General features: G+C 40.2%; 1 protein-coding gene across 1 annotated transcript in view; it reads left to right on the top strand.

Moving 5' to 3' along the window:
* The window catches only part of PER2 (period circadian regulator 2), a 45,651-nt gene extending 29,800 nt beyond the window's left edge, over positions 1–15,851 (top strand). Inside the window, exons 13-26 of the mRNA XM_066326004.1 lie at positions 597–703; positions 1,359–1,512; positions 1,693–1,801; positions 2,165–2,296; positions 3,453–3,549; positions 4,082–4,238; positions 4,321–4,448; positions 5,919–6,092; positions 6,350–6,610; positions 7,365–8,212; positions 9,905–10,091; positions 10,608–10,800; positions 12,329–12,479; positions 13,415–15,851. Coding sequence (XP_066182101.1) covers positions 597–703; positions 1,359–1,512; positions 1,693–1,801; positions 2,165–2,296; positions 3,453–3,549; positions 4,082–4,238; positions 4,321–4,448; positions 5,919–6,092; positions 6,350–6,610; positions 7,365–8,212; positions 9,905–10,091; positions 10,608–10,800; positions 12,329–12,479; positions 13,415–13,564 — 2,848 coding nt within the window. The 3' untranslated portion in view covers positions 13,565–15,851. The remainder of the gene's footprint in view (positions 1–596; positions 704–1,358; positions 1,513–1,692; positions 1,802–2,164; positions 2,297–3,452; positions 3,550–4,081; positions 4,239–4,320; positions 4,449–5,918; positions 6,093–6,349; positions 6,611–7,364; positions 8,213–9,904; positions 10,092–10,607; positions 10,801–12,328; positions 12,480–13,414) is intronic.
* Positions 15,852–21,080: the final 5,229 nt, after the last annotated feature.

Here is a 21,080-nt window from a genome sequence, read left to right on the forward strand (position 1 = left end):
TGACGTGATCAATAAACACTATTTTGTCACATAGATCAGTTTTTCACATCACTGTAAGTGGGCGTGGATAACGTGCAGGAATTCAGTACCATTGCTTGTAATTCTCTAGTTAATAAGCTTGCTCCCATGCAGCTCTCTGAGTTGAACTCTTCACCTGCCTGTGAGAAAGTTGTCTTGAGTGCTGGTCAGCTCCCCTGGTGCTAGTTCAGCTGTGGTAATCCTGTGATCCTTAGCCATGGCTCCCAGCCAAGGGATTGCAGTACTATTTACCTTCATGAGAGTTTTATAAGATTAAACTTTATTAATGCTCTTTTAAAATTAGGGTAAGTATTTATCCTCTAAAGTTAGGCAGAAAGAAAAGACAGAACTGCTGTAGCAGATTCCTTGATTTGGTCTAACCGCCACCCCACAAACAAACAAAGCCCCCCTTGCCTTAAGTGTATGGCACTGCATTTTCACCAAATGTAAACTTAAAATTATTAGTTCTCTTCACAGGAAAAGCAGCAAAGAAGGCTTAAAATGAAAACATTTTGAACATGAAATATACATTTATTCTACTTGATTTTTATAATGTTTTCTTTGTCTTTCTTCTCCAGAGCAGTACCTCTGTTGGGATACCTACCTCAGGATTTAATAGGAACACCAGTCTTGGTGCATCTTCACCCAAATGACAGACCCTTAATGCTAGCAATTCACAAAAAAAGTATGTAATCCCTTACTGTGACAGAAATGTAATTTTTTTTTTCCAGAACTTAATAAGGAGGACTACAAAGACCTCAACAAGTAGTAGGAGAAACACAAATGTGACTTTGATTTTTTTCCACAAAACTGAATCTTGTACTGCACAACTTGATTCTTAATGTGAATCCATGAAAATGAGAAATCAGTCAGTTTTGTACTTTCTATGAAGCATACATAACTATTGTAAACAAATTGAGTGTAAATAAATATTCATACATTAAGAAAATTTTCTTGAGAACAGTGTGATAGAAGTTGTCATATCTTACATGATAGTCTTTCTTATTTCATAGAGAAAAAAATAAAAGCTATTCTGGCAGAGTTTGTAAGGCTGCTTCTTCAGCCTTCTTTAGCTTGTTGTATTCTAAAGGTAATTTTCTTGACCATAGTCCAGTGAATTACGAAGATCTGCTTATTCTGGTAGCTGAGTATTTCTAAATGTATCAATGTACCCAGTATTTGTTGTGGCATCTTCCAGAAGTGGCATCTTCCTCCATGAAGAGGAAGTACATTGAATGTCCATTCCCTCCATGAATGTACAGTACATTGTAAAATCTGAATCATTACATAGAACTGTGCAAACATTAATCAGAAATTTCTGTTTGAATCCTTCATTGCAGTTCTTCAGTATGGAGGGCAGCCTTTTGACTATTCACCAATCAGGTTTTGCACTAGGAATGGAGATTATATCACCATGGACACCAGCTGGTCCAGTTTCATCAACCCTTGGAGTCGAAAAGTTTCCTTTATTATTGGAAGACACAAAGTTAGGACGTAAGTCAATACATTTTTGTTTTCTCTTCCCTCAGATTTACATTGAGATCCTTAAGATGAGGGAACAGAATAAGCCTTAGATTCTGTGTTGGATACATAGGTGGTAAATTGAAACTGTGGTCTCTCTGTGGTTGAAACACTTGCATTTGCAGTGAGCTGGTGTATGTTTGGTTTGTGCAGGGGTCCCTTAAATGAAGATGTCTTTGCTGCTCCCAACTACACAGAGGACAGAATCCTTCACCCCAGTGTTCAGGAGATCACTGAGCAGATCTATCGGCTCTTACTGCAGGTACAGCAAGTGCTTTGCTCTTACCCTGTTCATCTCCTGCTGAGGAAAGGCTGTTTGTCTTGGTGGGATGTTTTCTTCAGCTTCTTCTACCATACTGGAATTTTGGCCAGAATCCTGGGAATTCCTTGCACTCATAATTACCAGACAGGACTTTACTGAAGTATGTTAAAGCTCCAGTTGATATCTTAAGAATTTCATCTTATTATGGAGTCCTTCAGGCAAACAAAACCAAAACCACCAAGCAACAACAACAAAAAAAAAACCAGAGTAAAATAAAATCTCTTTACCTGATATGGAATTATTGGTGTCCCCAGGGAAGGATTCTATGTATGCATTACATTTTTTTTAATGTTCTTTTAACAGCCTGTACACAACAGTGGATCCAGTGGCTATGGAAGTCTGGGTAGCAATGGTTCACATGAGCACTTGATGAGTGTGGCATCCTCCAGTGACAGCACAGGAAATAATAATGAGGACGCTCAAAAGGATAAACCAGTAGGTTTTGAATTTTTCTCGTTCAAGTATGTAACACAAACTAGTTAAAATGGGGGTTTTGAACTTTTAGAATAACATTTTCAAATTAGAAATAGGAGAAAGTATAAAGAAAATGGTTTAATGCTATCTTTCATTTTTTGCTTAATATAGAAAACCCTTTTGTCTGAGGGAATAAACATTTCTGGTGTAGATGAAGCCTGAGGGTACTGAAGCACAGTGACAGATGTGAAAGTCAGTGTTATAAAGAATTTAAACCTGGACAGTGTGTTTACTTAATCTAATGTCTGTTACATGGTATATGCTGTGTTTCTTGGAAAAACAGCCAGATATGTGAAAGCGGTTTCTTTTGGGAGGGGAAAGTCAGTAATTACTGTTTTCTCAAATGAAAGTAAGAAGATTAAATGCAGTAATACCTGCATAACCAAGGGATAGCTTGACTGTGATCACTTTTATTGTTGCAAAATTGCAGCATTTATATAGAATGAAATAAACTGAATGGAATACAACCATTTTCTAGTTTGTGCTTAGAACTTTACTATGTGTTTAATTCTGAAAGGCAAAATTTTTCCTTGACAAAGTTGTATTGCTTGTAGGCTAATTCTCCCAAATCTGCTTCTGTGATCACATTTTGCAGACTCCTGCTTTTGCCAAGGTGGTCACTTTCCTGGCTTTCAGTTCTTAAACACTGGTGGAGTAAGCAGATGAAGTCTCAGGATTCCTTACTTAACAGGGAAATAGATGCCTGGAATTCCTTCACTATTTCCACAGACAGTGAAGGCTGTTACAGTCCAATTCTATAACATCTTGTCAGTGCTAGGTTAGACATCTAGTTTTTTTACCAAGTGATAGGTTTGGATTTTTTCTGAAGTCATCTTTGTAATATATGTTTTCTATTTTCCTGTCCAAGTTATTCAAACAGACTAAACGAAGTACAGAGTAATTGGTTACAAGAAACATACTTGCAAGTTCTTCTCTTTCCAATTCCAAATTTTTGTAGTTGCACAATTAAACTGTATATATACGTATTTCTCCTGTGATCACACTAATTTCAAGATAGAGATTAGCTGATGTTTAGATTTAGTCTACTGAGAAATCACTATACATAATGGTTTATTTCAAAATTTTGAAGTATTTGTTCTTCCCAAACTGCTTTCAGGAGGTTTGTCAATATGCCCGTAAGGTCAAGAATAAAGGACAGCGTATTTTCACTGACAGTAAAGCAAAACTGGACTATAAGAAAGAGGCTTTTGCAGGTAAGACATCAGCAGTTGCTAGTCTCTTGTGCTGGTGCCTCGGGTAATATGGCAGCAGGTCTTTTTCCTAGCTGAATTCCAATCAATGCATAAAGACAGCATTTTATCAGTTGCAATTATATTGTCTTGTGTCTCTCTGCTGTGCCTGGGAAAATACTGTTTGGCTGTATTGAATCAATAGTGGTGTAACACAATTATGGCACAGCCCAAACCTGTTGTCTTGAAATAATTTAAGTGGGCACTGGAGTTGTCCTCACCATGAGTGTGTTTCAATCCTAATGATACATATTCTCTTGCAGCCATAGTGCCTGTTCCCTTTGGATCCATATGCAATCTAATTAAACTTTATAATTCCAAGAACCCAGGAGCACAGGAAAATATTTACACAATATTCATTTATTAGTGCATTACAGTGGTTAATTTGTGACCTGCTAAATATGTAGAAATGAAAAACCTTTACTACTGTTGCTTTTAGGGGAGTTTGTAAGAATTTAATGTCTTAATTGCATAATAGCAGTATCTCTTTCCACAGAAAAACAGAATCCTGCTGCTGGTCAGGTGAAAGGTGTAGGGGGGAAGGATACTGCTGGAACAGCTGCTCCAAAAAATGTGCCTACTGAAGAGCTGGCTTGGAAAGAGCAACCTGTGTATTCCTATCAGCAGATCAGCTGTTTGGACAGTGTCATCAGGTGAGCATCCAGTGAGTAAAATACTCTTGACCTCTGGACACAGGACTAGCATGTCTAATATTGCTAAATCGTTGTATTTTAGGTACTTGGAGAGTTGTAATGTGCCTGGTACAGCAAAAAGAAAATGTGAACCTTCAACAAGTGTTGCATCACTGAGTTCTGGAGTTCATGAGCAAAAAGCAGCTGATGATTCAATCCAGCCATTGGGAGGTAACTCCAGTTATATATAACTCCATATATCACAGCTTTTTCATGGCTGAGTTTTGCTGGCAGGATGCTACTTCTTTGCAGAATAATGACAAGTATGTCTTAGATATGACCTCATAGATGCCTCCTCAGTGTTTGACGTTGGTGTTTTAACTTTTATCATTAATATCTTCCTTACCATTAAAATACTGAGTAGTTGATTGTAGATTGTAGATCCAACAAACTAGTTTGTACTGTGCAGAATACAGTATGAGGTTCAAGACTCAAATTGTTATCAAATGTAGGAAGTTTATTTCGCAGTTAGGACTTGTAAGGACAATCAGCTGAAGAAACTAGCAGCTAATTAATTGCAACAAAAATATGCATGTTACATTTCTGCTTAAAAAAAAGGAACAAGAGAAGGTAAAAGGCAGCATTGGACTGTTCTGTCTTTTGTAAGATGTTAGAATCCAATGTTCATCCATGAAAACAAAAAGCTGGGGATTACTGAGGCAAGCTGTCTAAAAAGTCTGCTTGCAGATAGAAACATTCAGTTAATTTTTTAGGCCTTAGAAGTAGCATTTGACATAGTCCCCTGTCTGGATGAGGAGCTAAATGCAGAATATAACTGGTTAGTATGAGGTCTTTGAGATTGGTAAAGAGCTGCATGCAAATGAGAGATTTGCTCATTCTGCCTTGTCATTATATGAGACTGAAGGGAGAGTGTCCAGTGGACTTTCTCAAAAATTGGCTGTGGGAATGATCTTGGCTATTTGATGAGCTTCAAAAAGGAGTTCGAATGCAGCTTTTAGAGTCAAATTAGAAGGTATCAGTAGACCAGGAACAAAGAGCCCTGCAGAAGGGAATGAAATGCTGTAATTTGGAGTCTCTGTGGCCCTGGTTGGCAGGAGATGATGTGGGTCACCAGCTCTTTGTTGCACTGATGTCTGAGACAGATGAAGGTGCCAGTCAGGAAAAAGGCAAACTTTAGGTCTTAGATATGTGTTACGGAAGTATTCCTTTGAGAGGAGGAATGTTTTAATGCTGTTTTGTGAGGCACTGCTCTGACCTCTGCTGGATTACTGTGTAGCTTTCAGGAATTTTAAATAGCTGGATGCTCAAAACAAAGCTCTTAGAGTAACCAGCTAATGGAAGAAACCAGTGTACAACACTGGGAGCTGGGGGCAACTTATTCTTGGGCTGGAAGAGGCTAGACAATTTCTTCCAAAATTGTGCCATGAAAGAAGAGTGAAGACCAGAGAAAGAGGAAAATATCCTTCACTGACAACGTTTGGTTTGGCTGTATATGGGCTTAAAGGATTGCATTTGTTGCTCCACAGTCATTCTAGTCCTGGAATGTATAAAGTAAAAAGTTCACTTTTTTCGTCTTGTCAAGCACAGTTTGACCTTTACTGTTTTGCACCCCTAGCAGCTTGTAACTTGAATTTGCTCTTGTTTATATTCAGTGAGCTGCAACTTTATTTCTTTTAACAGATCCTGCTGTGTTGAAAGCATCTGGTAAATCAAGTGGTCCCCCAGTGGTTGGTGCTCACTTGACATCTTTGGCTTTACCTGGCAAGCCTGAAAGTGTTGTGTCTCTCACCAGTCAGTGCAGTTACAGTAGCACCATTGTTCACGTTGGAGACAAAAAAACACAACCTGAATTAGGTAGGACTTTTGCTAATATTTTTTCTTCAAGATGGCAAATGCTAGCAAGTTCAAATTTCAGACATGTGAAGAGCTGATGTCTGCTCATGACTTACATTTTCTTACAGCCAAGATGGTCTTGGGAAATGGAATAAATAGGGATGGAATGTGTAATCTTAAACTCGCAGCAAAATTATTACAGAACTGTAACACCTTCAAAATGCATGTACTAGGCTTTCTTTGCTTCATCTTGAGTATTTTACCTTCTGTTCCTGTAGAAATGATAGAAGATGGTCCAAGTGGTGCGGAAATCATAGATGGCCAGCTTCTTGCCCCTCCATCCAGCTCTGCACACATAAATCAAGAGAAGGAGCCATTTAAAAAACTAGGACTTACAAAGGAGGTCCTTGCAGTGCATACGCAAAAGGAGGAGCAGAGCTTCTTGAATAAGTTCAAAGAAATCAAGAGATTTAATATTTTTCAATCACACTGCAATTACTATTTACAAGACAAACCAAAAGGACGGCCTGCTGAACGTGGTATGGCACTAGTTTTCACAATAAAACTTGTATTTTTATAGAAAGTAAATCCTGTTGGGAGGGCATTTCCATTTTTAGTTGTTTCATGGGGCCAATGTGAACAGTGACAGTTGCATGCTATTTTCAAAACGCACAGAAAATTCTTCTGACAAATCTTGCTAGCAGATTTAAAGTGGAATATTGCTTTTAGTGTCATAATGGACAGTTTAGTAACTAATATTTTGATTTTTGTCTGTTCTCTATACTATTACTGTCATGCATCTGCTTTCAGGGACAAAGAATTCTGCTTTAGGGTGTTTGCTTTACTGTATCTGTGCTTGTTTTCCCTTGCTTTTCTTTTCCTTCTGTCTTGCCATCTGTCTTTTGTTCAGATTTTTGGTTTTGTTTTGTTTTCAGCTCCTTTGTTTTCCAGTTTTCCCCATTCCACTGTTGTGTGATCAGTGAGACAATCTGATAATTGTCTGGTTGCCTTTAAGGTAATAATGTGATCAACAGGATGGAAATGACAGAGACTAGCAGTAATAGTGAGATTGTTTTGTTTATTAGGCCTAGGAGCTCTGGATGGCATTTTCAGAAGTGTTTGATATGATCTGTCTTTGCTCTCATTTCAGTCTTGCCTTGACTTGGAACAGAAGTCAGACATTGCTAAGCATTTTTTTTCAGATTTTTATCTTTATCTTTTTAATTTAGATAGTTACGCAGGTCGTGTATAGCTATATTTTTATGACCTTTCTTACAACCTTTCCTTTTGCAGGTGGCCGCGGACAAAGAAATGCTGCTTCTGGAACGGATCAGCCTTGGAAGAAAAGTGGAAAGAACAGGAAATCCAAGCGCATTAAACCGCAGGAGTCTTCAGACAGCACAACTTCTGGAGCTAAATTCCCCCACAGGTTCCCCCTCCAAGGTTTAAATGCCACAGCCTGGTCACCATCAGAGACTTCCCAAGCCAGCTACTCAGCGGTGTCCTTCCCCACTGTCATGCCTGCGTATTCCCTTCCCGTCTTTCCAGCAGCAGGGACAGTGCCGCCGGCTCCTGAAACTTCACTCTCTGGTTTTAATCACTTGCCAGACTCTGGGAACACTTGCCCCGTGCAGCCATCCCAGTTCTCTGCACCCTTCATGACCCCCGTAGTGGCTCTTGTGCTCCCCAACTACGTGTACCCAGAGATGAACAATAACTTACCTCAGCCGCTCTACCCCAGCCAGCCCAGCTTCCCTGCCCATCCCGCCTTCTCCTCACAGACGGTGTTCCCACCACAGCCCCCCTTTGGCACCCCCAGCCCCTTCCCACAGCAGGCGTTTTTCCCAGCACAGCCATTCCAGTACAACCCCCCAGCAGAGACTGAGAAGGCTCCTGTGGCAGAGCCACGCAACGACCCCTCCCGTTCCTGCACTCCACAGTCGCTGGGTCCTCAGGACCAGGCTTCTCCTCCTCTGTTCCAGTCGAGGTGCAGCTCTCCTCTAAATCTCCTACAGCTGGAAGAAACCACAAAAGCCGCCGAGAGTGGAGCTCCTGTGGGTTTACACGGAGCTCTGGCTGAGGAAGGAGCCATAGGCAAGATCAGGACATCGGATAACGGCAGCGGCAAGGAATCCTTACCTGTAAGTCTGGGTCACATCCCCCTTCTCCTGGCTTTGCTGGATCATTTTCACTCCTTTCACTTCCAGGACCTGTCTGTTAACAGTAGACAGGAGTTATGTAATGCCAGGAGCTGGACTCAGAATGTAGTTGGTAAACTCAAACTTCAGCACACTGAATAAAACATGAAGTCCAAACATAAGAATAGTCTCAACCTTTGAAAATTAAATCTACCTCATCATTCTTCTAAAGTTATACTAGGAAACATGGAAATATATCCTGAAAGAGTTTTGTTCTATTTTACTGAAGAAAAGAAGAATATGGATAAGCCCATTGAAAACCACTGAAATAAACTGTAAAATAATGTGGGCACTTTATTTTTAGCCAAAACTTTTGTTCCTAGTGAATATGTGTGCATGGAAAAACAATCTGTCAGTGGTCTGAAAGAAGCTGATTTAAATTAAAATCACATCTGTGTTTATAAACAACCTCAGTAAATGAAGAATTCATCATTTCTTGCAGACTGTAACTTTATTTTTGTTTTGTTTGTTGCACTAAAATTGTGCTGAACTATGTGGTAACTTCAGGTTGTTTTTTTTTTTTTTATTTTCTGGCTCTATTCAATTTGATAAATCATTCTAACAAGTAACTTGAAGTGGAGTAATATGTCTGTAAAGCTTTCCATGGTAGAAATATGCAAACTATTATTTGTGCTTTCTAAAGGCGCCATAGACTATTGTTATAAATGCTGATGGGATGGAGCTGCATCCTATATCTTTTTTGGCTGCCTCCTTCCATTATTCAGGAATATGTTCAGGGTAAAGTCAATCTTTCCATTACTACATGTTTTGCTAAGTTCTGTGAACGTTAGTTTCTAATATTTAATTATCAAACTGATTTGCAGTCAAGTTTTGATCAGGTTAAAAATTAGTGTGGTTAATGCTCCTTCCCTTAAAAATATACAAATAAGGGATCTAGCCTGGGAACCACCTGGGAACATTTTCTTACTATTCTCAATGCTACTCTTCCTTCTCATCTCCAGGAGATGAGGCAGTGAGGGGTGTCAATGCAAATCCTTTGAGGTGGATTATAGTAGGAGCAATTGCTAGTGTGTTGTGAGTGGCTTGGGGACTTAAAAGGGAACAAGAAACATGTTTCTTACTTTCTTTTGGAACTATGTTATTAATTTTTTGAAGAGAAATTCAATTGGTCTTACTGAAGGAGCCCCTGCCTGCCTGTCAGTCCACTTCATTATTCCTTGGCATATGTTCTTGGTGACTGTCTTTGAATAATTATGTAAACATTAGAGTATGAAGTGAAATGGATTTATTACTGATTATTTACGTGATTAGTAATAAATGCACTCATAGATAAAGCCTGTCTCATATGCCCTTCTCATACCAGTTCATCCCATCCTCTTTGTTTGTCTCCTCTAGTTTTGAATGTAGGAACCTTTTTAGTCTAAGAGGGATGTTGAGCTAATTTTGTAAGATGGTCTTGGGTTAAAGTTCATGTTGATGTGTAAGTACAGAGGAGTGCTGACAACTTTGTAGGCTTTTATTGAAATGGACACTGCAAAACTATGAACTGTTTATTACCTTGAAGCATAATTTCTGAGAATTTATTAATTCTAAAGTAACAAAGCTATTTGATAATAAACAGCTTTGATTTTTGATGTTAGGCTTTTTAATTTTATTTTTTCTCCTTATCCCTAGGCTGAATCTCCAATGGATGCTCAAAACAGCGATGAACTCTCCATGTCCAGTGTCTTGCTTGACATTTTACTGCAGGAGGATGCATGTTCAGGCACTGGCTCAGCCTCTTCAGGGAGTGGTGTGTCTGCAGCTGCTGAGTCCCTGGGCTCTGGGTCCAATGGCTGTGGCATGTCAGGGAGCAGAACAGGTAACTCAGGCAGCCAGAGCCCTCCTGGCATTGCAGAAGAGTTGGAGGTATTGCAAACACCATGAAGACCAAGTGAAAAGCTTTGCTTTGTCTTTACTCCTTGTTGCATAGTTTACTCTTGATTTCTTTCTTATTACATTACACAGATTTTTTTTATTGTGCTTGATTTACAGAATAGAACCTTTCCTAAGTGTGTGTAAAACAGGCATTAAGATATTATGTGGGTATAAAGGAATAATAAAAAGACCATACTCCTTCATGTTCATTTAAAGCTTTTAAATTAAAGTCAGCTAATCATTCTGTTGAAATTTAATGGAGACTCTACTTAAGAATTTGAGTTTTTAAAAGATTAATGCAGTTACTCAAGGGTGGAAGTTCCCTCTGTTTAAAAAGAAGTAGTAGAATAGGGGTTGTATTTATACATTCAGTTCTCTTTAATCTTCTCTACACTCAAAACCATTCAGATAATCCATGTATTGGACAATTTATAATGAAATGTTTAATCTCTGTTTACAGGTAGCAGTGAAACTAGTCACACCAGCAAATACTTTGGGAGCATTGATTCCTCAGAGAATCACCATAAAACCAAAATGAAGACAGAAATGGAAGAAAGTGAGCACTTCATCAAATATGTGCTTCAGGACCCCATCTGGCTGCTGATGGCTAACACAGATGACACAGTGATGATGACTTACCAGATCCCCTCACGGTAATTCCAGTGGCACAGCCCTTCACACATTCTGTATTTAGAGGAAGGAGAATGTACAGGAGGAAAGATGTATAGGAATCTCTATCTCAGCACAAATAAACTGGTTTAATATTTAGCTTAGTGTCAAGAAAAATTCTTGCTTCCTTTATATGTTTTGTATACTACACAAGAACTTCTCAAGAAAGAAAGATGGTTTAATTAGGCTTGGCTGTATTTTTAGGTCAATGTCCTGAGCTGAAATGAGCTGTGGTTTTTTGGAAGCTGTTCCATAGTTAGTGATTTGTAACTACTTGCCCAGAAATCCCTGGTCAATGTGCTTAGACCTAGGCATGGTCTGACCTTGGTCTGGAAGATCTCCTGTTGGCCTTGAGATGCCACATCCAGTGGAATGCTGCTCTGGGACTTATGGATATTCTTTCTGAGTTGTTAACTTCTGTATGTTCATTCTTCATAAATTAGGACCAGGAAGTAGAAGGTAAAAGTCATACAGATTCTAATAAAATCAGCTTTTTTTAAAAAGTAAAAAATTCACTGTTTCAGAAGCAAAGAGCCAATGTAGGCAAAGAAGGGGTGACAAGTCTGTGGATATTTTTTTTTCAACCTACTTGTTTATAATTCTTGGGAGCAGTAAATGGTGTTTCAGGAAAAATAGGAAGTTTCAGTAAAGACAAGCCTTTGAAAGATTTAAAAACACAGAAGCACGGGTATGATGGGGAAAGAATACATTATAAGAACTTCAGGTTTTTATTCTTCGTTTTAAAAATACTTTGACATTTCTCAGTTTTTGTAGTCTGAAGTGTTGATAGCCATAGGTGGGAATCCCAGTGTCCTATGAAAGCAGCAAAGCCTGCCAAAGAACAGGATATTTTGGTAAGAAGAGTGAAGCTCATTGTTAGAGTGTGATGCCCAAGAAGTGAGGTGTAAATCCAACCTGTTCTCTAGGTACCCTGTAAGGAATAGGAACTATTTTGGGTTTCTTGGAACTTGCTTTCTATTGTTATCTTTTATAGAGGGATCCAGCCCATAAATGTTGCTGTGGGATGGGGTTTTGTAAGTTCCTGGATGGAGGTAGTGCCTTTGGAGGGAGAGAGAATTTTGGCTGCTGAAATAGAGCTGTTTTCTAAAGTTTAGTTCATTGTTGGTGACCTTCTTAAACACATCTTACTACTCCTGCCCTGTCTCCTGTGCACTGAGTGTCTGCTTTGGGTTGTCCTCCCACTGAAGGGGAGCTGGGAACTGCAGCAGCAGCAAAGGGAACTGCAGTTTCACTGGTGCTGTTTTGAGTGGCGCTAAGAAAACTGCTCTCACTGTTGGGATTTGAAAAGACAGTAAGCCAGCAGAGATGTCTGCAAATGCAGAGAGCAGCTGGAGTAATCACATTTCATTTTCTTCCCAGAGAAGATTTCTGAGCATAACGTCCTAGAACAAAAATAGTCTTTAAAAATGTTAGTATTTGACTGTGCAACCTCACATAGGCATGAAGCCCAGAAACTGCTGAGGCTCAATTTCTAAATACATTTTATTTTAGGGATTTGGAAACAGTTTTAAAAGAAGATAAGCAGAAATTAAAGCAAATGCAGAAACTGCAGCCAAAATTCACAGAAGAACAAAAAAGAGAGCTTATTGAAGTTCATCCATGGATCCAGCAAGGTGGACTGCCAAAAACTGTTGCTAATTCTGTAAGTTTAATGAGTTAATTACTTTTGCATGTATAAGAGTGCTTAAATTATTAGCTGCCTATGTTAGACTCTTCCTTTCCTGTTGCTGTGAAAGCTTGGTCAATTATGCATAGGAAAAAAATTCAAACTTTCATGCAGTGGTTTCTGGCTTGATTCAATTTAGCATAAATCTTCTTTCCAATGGAGGAAATTAAAATACTCATGAATACAGTATAAGAAATTTCCTTCCTCTTTCTGAATTTCCATCTCTCTGTTTGAAATGCTTTAGCAACACAGCAGAAGCTTAACTACATAAAAATCTCTACTTCATGTGCAGAAATGGATGCCCATTGTTTTCAGAGTACAAAATGAATGGCAATATACTGATCCTTTTCTCTATCAAACTTCTCACTCAGGATCATGATTCCTCTAAGTAGTTTTATGGCCTGAAAGGGAAAAAAAAGGAAAAAAACCCAACAAAACAAAGCATCCATGCAATATTTTGTTGTTGTTATCGGATGTATTTTACTTATTCATACACAAATACCTGATTGCATTTTCTTTCCCCTAAGCTTTCTGTCATTGGTGGCCTTTGCACAAAAGCTGTCAAACACAGAGGCTCTGTTTGCACATGAATGTTTCAAAGTCAGTGTGAAGGAATTGCAGTGGAATCCTAATAGTGGTGTTGATGTTACTGCAGAACTGATCCTACAGGCACACAGCTTGTGATCTGTGGCACAACTGCCTCTAGTAGAGTTCTCAAGTCTTTCATTGATTTACTGCACTTTATAAAATCATGGTGTGTGGAAAAGATGTGGAGTAAAATATAGCTGGTATTTGCAGCACAGGTGGAAAAGTTCTCTTGGAATCAAGGATTCCATGCAGGTGGACTGGTGCTTGGAAAGCTTTATATTTCATTTTACTTATGAGTGCTCCAATTCTTTTCCTCTTTTCAGGAATGTATTTTTTGTGAGGACAATATACAGACCAATTTTTATACATCATATGATGAAGAAATCCATGAAATGGACCTTAATGAAATGATTGAAGATAGTGGAGAAAGCAACTTGGTTTCCCTGAATCAAGTCAGTGAAGAACAAACATAGCCTTTGAGCCTGTTGTTTTGAAAACTGCTTCAAAACGACAGTGAAGGATCCATAAAGGTTTTAATCTTTTATCCAGCAGGATGAATCCAGTTCATAAAAGAAAAGGTGGTTTTCTTGCTCTAGAAGAGTCATTTGTGAATGAATCTCTTTTTAAATGGTGGCAATCTCTTCCCAGTAAGGACATTGTTGAAGATGGTATAGCTTTTCTTTAAAAGACTCATTTTGCACTTACATGCCTCAAATATTTCTTTATAAACTATAGAAACTTTCATTGATGCCTACTGTTTTTTGTAGAGTGGGTTAAGAAGTGCTGAAAATCTCCTCACGTACATATGGTTCTTCAAATCTCCTTTTGGTGATGGTTCAGCATTATAAATTGTTGAGCAATTTTGCTTAGTGGCTCTTTAGCATTGTTCTTAATATTTGAAGTGGTCCAGCATAGTAGAAGAAATAACCTTCAAGGAAATCAATTCACACTTGCCCTTATCATACCAATTGATCCCCTCCTTTTTGTTTGTCTCCTCTAGTTTTGAATGTAGGAACTTTTTTTAGTCGAAGAGGGATGTTGAGCTAATTTTGTAAGATGGTCTTGGGTTAAAGCTCATGTCGATGTGTAAGTACAGAGGAGTGCTGACAACTTTGTAGGCTTTTATTGAAATGGACACTGCAAAACTATGAACTGTTTATTACCTTGAAGCATAATTTCTGAGAATTTATACTCAAGAAATCCTTATGCTAAAAGATTTTAAAAACTTCAGTCCACAGAGGACGACTGGCCCTGCTCCAGTGGCTGTTAGAGCTTGGGGAAACCTTAACCTTTATTTCTGACTTGTTCCGTCAGGAGGTTGGCCAGCAGTTTTCCCAATGGGGCTAAACAAACATCAAATTTGTATGTGGCAAGGGAGGATTAGATGTGTCTTGTCATTTGAAGATAGTTCTTATAAAAAAACGAAGTGATTCTGAGAATAGTGCTGACTCACTCTATTTGATTTACATAATCTCCAATTAAGCGTGGCTGGAATCCTTTGCTGTCGAAGATTTCATTTTAATGCCTCTGAGACTGTACTGACTTGAATATGTGTGCTTTATGTTCTTGTGCTGTTTATGTCTGTTGGATGTGGGAAGAGAACACGAGAGAACAACTTTTAATATGTTGGTTAGTTAAAGGACATTTAGTTGCTGCATTGCTAGATGTCAGCTGTAAGTCTTGGGGTGAAAAATGACGAGAGTTAATTCAATTAACTTTGATATGTTTGTCTTAAAATATTTTTCATGGGAAGCATTTCCTTTTTTATTAGGATGTTTCTATTCACCGAAAATTAAGGTTATTCTCATTCTATACAAATATTTCTCTTTGTATGCAGAGAGGATGTGAAGTTAGATCTGACACCAAAAACATACAAAAGTGACTGGTATTCGCTTAGCAGAAGAAATAATTTGTTTCAAGTAATTAGTTACTAATTGGAAAATTTGCACTGGAGACAGGTTCTGCTGGTAGCAAAGTGCATCAGCTTGTGAAACAAGCAGAATCACCATTTTAAAAACTAAATATCTTAAATATAGTGTGAAGCACTACCCAGCAAGATCTGATGCCTGTCTTTAACAGTTGAGCAAGGTCAAACTTAAATACTTGTAAATACAAAGTGAATGAGAAATTTTCCAGTGTTGGTGTTCACGTCTGATGTATTAAATGTTTTAATCATAAATGGAACAGTGCAGCTATAGCAACATATGAAATATATTTCGTTTTTACATGGAGACACAAAATGGACCAGGGTTTGGGAAGAATAAAAGCTTTATATAAAAGGAGTGCATCATAATTATACAAATAATTTTCAAAGACTTCTCAACCACTTTGAACTTTGCTTTAGCATGCTTACTCCCCCCCATGTCTTTTTTAATTTGTCCTCATTTCTTTTATTATTTTTTTTCAATGACCATCTTGTAACCATAACTTAGTGGAAGGAAGAGAAAAGTATATTTAGAGCATTTTGTGGATGTGCTTACTTATGGACTTAATCTTGCATCCTTAAAGTGTTTGCATTTACAGGGTGGTATTAAAATATTTTCCTGTAACTTTAAATCTACATGCCTCCATTTATAGATAAGATTCTGAAGCTGTAATTTTTCCAAACTGTTGTAAGATGATTTATTTGTGATGACACTTTGTCAACATGTCAACAATGTTTTCTGTACACTGTGCAATATATTTTGTTTTTGCCACTTGTGACTAATTTTTATGACTTTGCTTTTTAGAAAACTGGTAAATAAAACAGATATATTTTTAGTTGCCTTTTTGTTCCTTGAGGCTTCTACTCCAAGTAAGAATTCAGAATATGTGCTTTACTGATGGTATGTGATCTGGTATTTCAAACTCTGGCTTCCTGTCCTGGAGTTAAATTGCTGCCAGCTTTTCTGACCTCTAGGTTGAGTGGTCACATGGAAGATTCAGTCTTTATATTGAGGAGTCGTTCTTAAATCATGTGGAAGTTTCCTGGAAGAGCACATGCAGCCGGGCTCTGTGTTCAGATCTGCCAGAAGACACCTTAGTTGTGCTTTCTGCTTTGTTCAGTGTCAGCTGCAGCCCCTGAGCTTTTACAAGGGTGGCTTAGGGACAGAGAATTCCAGTTATGCCCCTTGGATTTGCTCTGTCCGGTGATTTTCAGCCATCTGTGGAGGTGTGAGGTGGTGTCTTTGAAGACTGCTAAAACTTTCAAGCTGGAGTGCTTCTGTGTTGGTGTTTAATTCTCTGGTGAGTGGAGCAGTGCTGGAGCTCAGGGCTTGGACTCCTGCTCAGAAGGGACTCAAATTACCACACCTTCATTAACTCTTTTTTTCCACGGCTGTGTTTTGAGATGTTTGTGGCATTTTTTTAATAGAGCAAGTTAGTACAAGCCCTGCTTTGGTCATAAAAGAACCCAGATCCTTTGGAAAGCTGCACAACCCAGGTGTTTGGTAGCACAGAACAGCACAGCACACAGTGAATTGCATTCACACCGTGGGCAGAATGGTGGTGGGGTGCACTTAATTGCCAAGAGCTGCATTTTAAAACTTGCTTGTTGAACACTCATCCAAGGCCCCTCTGAATTAAGCCTAAATTTGTGGGCAGCTCTGTCTGTGTGGAAACACTTCTGTGCTGGCAGCACCTCAGGTGAGTGTGCAGAGGAGAGACGTGTGGATGGAGCTTTGACAGAACTCCAAACCTGAGTGTCACCCACCTGAAGGGGGTCCCTGTGCCGCTGCAGAGCTGCTGGCACTTGGATGCAAGTTCTGACAACAGGAACCTTGGGAGCACTGAGGTGCTGCTGCTGGGATAAACTACCAGGTAATGTTTCACATGAATTTCTGCTTTGGGTAATTTTTTTTTTTTCAGTTGTAAATGTAGTAAAAGGACGAGTTAAACGTGGCTTCAGGTATCTGTGTAGTCCTCCTTGGTGAGGTGTCTCCTGTCGGCAGCCAGAGGCACGGGCTGGCACTGCAGCGGAGCTGTTGGGAGCAGCCTTTGTCCGAGTTTTCCCCACCTCAGCAGCCCCTAGATGTCACTGGTGTCCTGGGATTGTCCTTGGCAGTATTTCCACCCCTGTTTGTCTTTATTGGGCTTCTTATATGTTGGGGCTGTTGAGTTTACCGTGACATTATTTGATGTGAAGTGAAAACTCTGTGGCTTGAATTTTACATAAGATGATGACAAAATTGATACTGAAAAGCTGGTGGCCCAACGACAGTGGATGCAAACGTAAGCTCTGCCTGGAAAAAGGAAACAGACTGCTGAAAGCATCAGGGTTTAGTCCACTTAACAGCTGTCATGAATTTAGAGGTGAAAAGAGCTGCTGTCCTTACTGAGAATTAAGATCCTTGATGGTTATTTTGTCTCAAAGAAGGGTGGAAAGAACCCAGGGCATTGATAAGCCTCTGACCCAAGAAAGAACCTGGTGAAATGAGTTGCATGTTTCTGGCTAAGTAATAAACAGATGGCTTGAAGGAGGATAAGACTTGTACGTGTAACTTCCAGAAACTCTACTGTTTAATTGATCACAAGTGCTTAGAAGCTTAAGAAACGTATTCAGTATATTGGACAAGGTAATGAACAGCTCAGGAACTCCATTTTCCCAGGCTGTGGAAGAGAACCTTATTGTCAGGGGTGGCACACAAAATGTGTAACAGCTTTGTCTCTGCTTCACTGACACAACAAATACCAACCAAACAAAACACTAGCCCCAAACTTCTCCAGGCTTTCCAAGTGGAGAAGTAACGTAAGACTGGGTAGAAACCGAGGCAACTGAACTCTTAATCATGGGTGTTTCTCTCAGTGTCTGCTGATAAAACATGAGCTCCTCCAGGCTGCTGTGTGCAGTAGCAGTGTGTGTGTGGTGAGGTCTCATTCCAGGATTCCTGTGGCTGCAGACAGAGAAGCTGCTGTGGCAGCACACGAAGTGTTTAACCTCAGTGGATAATCCAGAATAGGAGAGCACTTGGCACTCCTTCCAGAGAAGAGGTTTTTTAGCTGAAGGACTCGTTAGAGGCCCTGTGTCCCGAGGCAGGTGCCGGGGCATCGCTGGGGGATGTCCCAGGTGGGGACAGTGCTGTCTGTGCAGTGCAGGAGGGGAGATGGGCTCCTGCTGCAGCGCAGTGAGAGGTTTGCTGGGGCAGCCACTACACCCTCAGCCCTAGAGGGATGGACTGCTTTGCACTTCATTGGTTTCCATTCGTTTTGGAGACAAATACAAATTTCCTGGTATTCCAGGAGTTGTCAAGGTGTACAACTCACTCCTCAGTCTGTAGTAAGACAGGATATAGTGAATTTATTGCTCTCTTTAAATTGTTATAGTGGTCTAAAGTAAACTACTTGTGTTGCTGTTGCACTGCCTGCTTCAAAAATTCCATTTCTGTCCAAGACCTTACTGGCCATGCTTTTCCTTTTTAAAAAACCTGACTATTGCTTGTCTAATGTAAGGTCTACTGCTTTCCCTTTTGTTATCACCAGCTGACTCCCTTGGAAATCTGTGGCTTTTTTGCACAGGCTGCTGGATAAAGTCAGCAAATGTACTTCTCTGACTGGCTGTAATCTTTAATTTGCTGAGCTGTAGGAAGCAGAAGAAGGGTTGGGTGGGTGGCCTGTGCATCCCCTGCTCTGGTTTGGAGGAGCCCTGAGGCTGCAGCAGCTCTGGTTTTGGCACCTGGCAGGATGGGCTCGATTCTTTCAGCTCCCAGGTGAGTGCTGTGAGTGGTACACAGGATTTACACCCATGATTTAATCTGGGCCATCTGTCCATCCTGTCTGCTGTCAGTTTTGTTCCTCCTGACGGCCTCTCCCCAGCGTTTAAGTGTTTGCAGTTTTGTTGGGAGCGTATAAAGACCGAGGTTGACACATAAATTAGGCTCAGGACTGTCTTTGTTCTTGTGTTAATAAACTTCTCTCACCTCCTTTAACCTTCAGTCTCAGTTTTGAATACTGGCAGATCTGTCCTCACATATTTTGGAAAACTATTCTTTCATGGTTCAGTTGTGTTTCTAAATTTGGTAAAAAACAGGGGTTCTGATGAAAATGGTTAATTAAATTGCAGAGTAACAACTTTGTGCTGAGCAGTACCTGCAATGCAGAGGGACTGTTTCTTCTAGAGTCCTAAAACGCGTGGTTTGTTTCTGCAGCAACACAGGATTCTAGGAAATAAAACGGTGTTATTTTTCTCTTGCAGTGCGAGAACACATGTAATTTACTATACCAATCAGAGTATTTCAGTATCAAATGGTATGGAAGTGAACCATTTTGTATTTTCCATTGTTCAGTGTGATAGCTATCTAATAGTGTCGTTTCTCTTCCTGTTGAGCCTAAATGAGGTTTCAATTTACTTTTTTTTTTTTTTTTTTTTTTAAATCTCTAGGAAATAATGGAGCTAAAAAAAAAATAAAAATAAAACCACCAAAAAAAGCATCCATGTGTGCCTCAGGGCATGGAAAGCCCAGGGAGGCTCCGCTCACAGCCCGCGGCCACAGCAGCACCTTCTGTATGGCCTTTGGTGCCCTGGAGGAGCATATGGCGTGACACAATGCGGCGGGCAGGGACAATGGCAGCGATGTGGCCAGCGCCACTTACTGCCAGCGTCTATTCGCAGTTGTCTTCACAAGGCTCCTCCTTTTCTGTGAATGGGGCGGGCTGAGCCGCAGCTGCCGGGCCGGGGCCGGGAGAACCTTCTGTTCCCGGGTCATTGCTGGGAGAGGATGGCTGCCTCTTCTTCCTCCTCCTCCTCCTCCTCACTCCTTCTTGCCTTGAAGTTTTTTAGCCTCCTTCCCCTCTAGAGACAAATCCAAGTATAAATATATTTATTTTAGAATTGTGCTGGGTTTTTTTTTTAACTGCCAAAGCCACGTGGCGATGCTGAAGGATTCCCACCTCGTGTAAAGAACTAGGAAATTCTTCCATTGTCTTTCGCTTCCATTGTCTTTTAGTATACAGAAATATGGTTACTAAACTCTTTTCAATAAAGCCTTCTAAAGCTTTAGATGTAGTCAGGCAGTGAATTTCATGTTATTTCAGTAATAATTACTTTGTGTTACATGAGCAGTGAATTTTAAAGGTGTTCAGCTCTAAAGGCCCGATTAGAATGACGTTTCATTAGTCCTGCAGCCCCCTGAAACACCTGCTCTGTATGTGCTGTAGCACCCTGAGGTGATGCTGAAGTCCAACAGCTGGGATAAAGGTCTCTGTGTCTCAGTCTGAGGAAACCATTGACAGTGTCACATCGATTTCAGGGCAGAATGACACGGATTGAAGCAGACTGCAAACCGGACACGGCTGTCCAGGTTTCACTTAGTGACAGGATTACTTTGGTGAAGTGATGTGTGAGTGCCTTTACACCTCGTTGAGGTGTTCATAGGCCTGGGAAGGTCATGGTGTTGCCTTTCACTCATTACACTGACAGGGTAGCTTTGCAGCTAGAGTCTTTTGGGCTGTGTTTGACAGGATCAAAGGGCCCAAAGGCTGGAGAGGCTGTGGAGCAGTGCCCACAGTGCCCTCTGAGGGGACAAACTGCAGCCTTGCAGGAGAACTTGGGTGTCTTGGGCACATCAATGAACCTTGCATGGCTGTAAATCTGTAAATCTGGGGGAAGTGCAGCACTGAGCCCTGATCTGCTTTGAGAAGGGTCTAGAAATGGAGGTGGCATTTGTCACCTCCATAATTCAGTCCAACTCACTTGTTATTCGAGCACTTCCAAAGAAAACTTGTGAAACTTTCAGATGTAAAATTTGGCTTTCAGTGGAGAGGAGAGGAATCTCTACTCCTTGTTCTGCAGGGCTGCTCCCAGGAGTGTGGATGCAAGAGCCTCCCCAGATTCTGCAGATTTTATCAACACACACAGTGGTGACTTGAAGCTGGTTCCCAAAACTTACATGAGTAAATTGCTGCAATTAAATGTATCCCCAGCCTTCCAAGCATTGCTTTGGTACTGCTAAGGCTGTCAGATAAAGCTGGGGTTGAGCTGTGACACCTGGGCTATATATAGAAGGTGACAGCTTG

The sequence above is a fragment of the Sylvia atricapilla genome, chromosome 10 (assembly GCF_009819655.1).
Source record: "Sylvia atricapilla isolate bSylAtr1 chromosome 10, bSylAtr1.pri, whole genome shotgun sequence".
NCBI classification, from domain to species: domain Eukaryota; kingdom Metazoa; phylum Chordata; class Aves; order Passeriformes; family Sylviidae; genus Sylvia; species Sylvia atricapilla.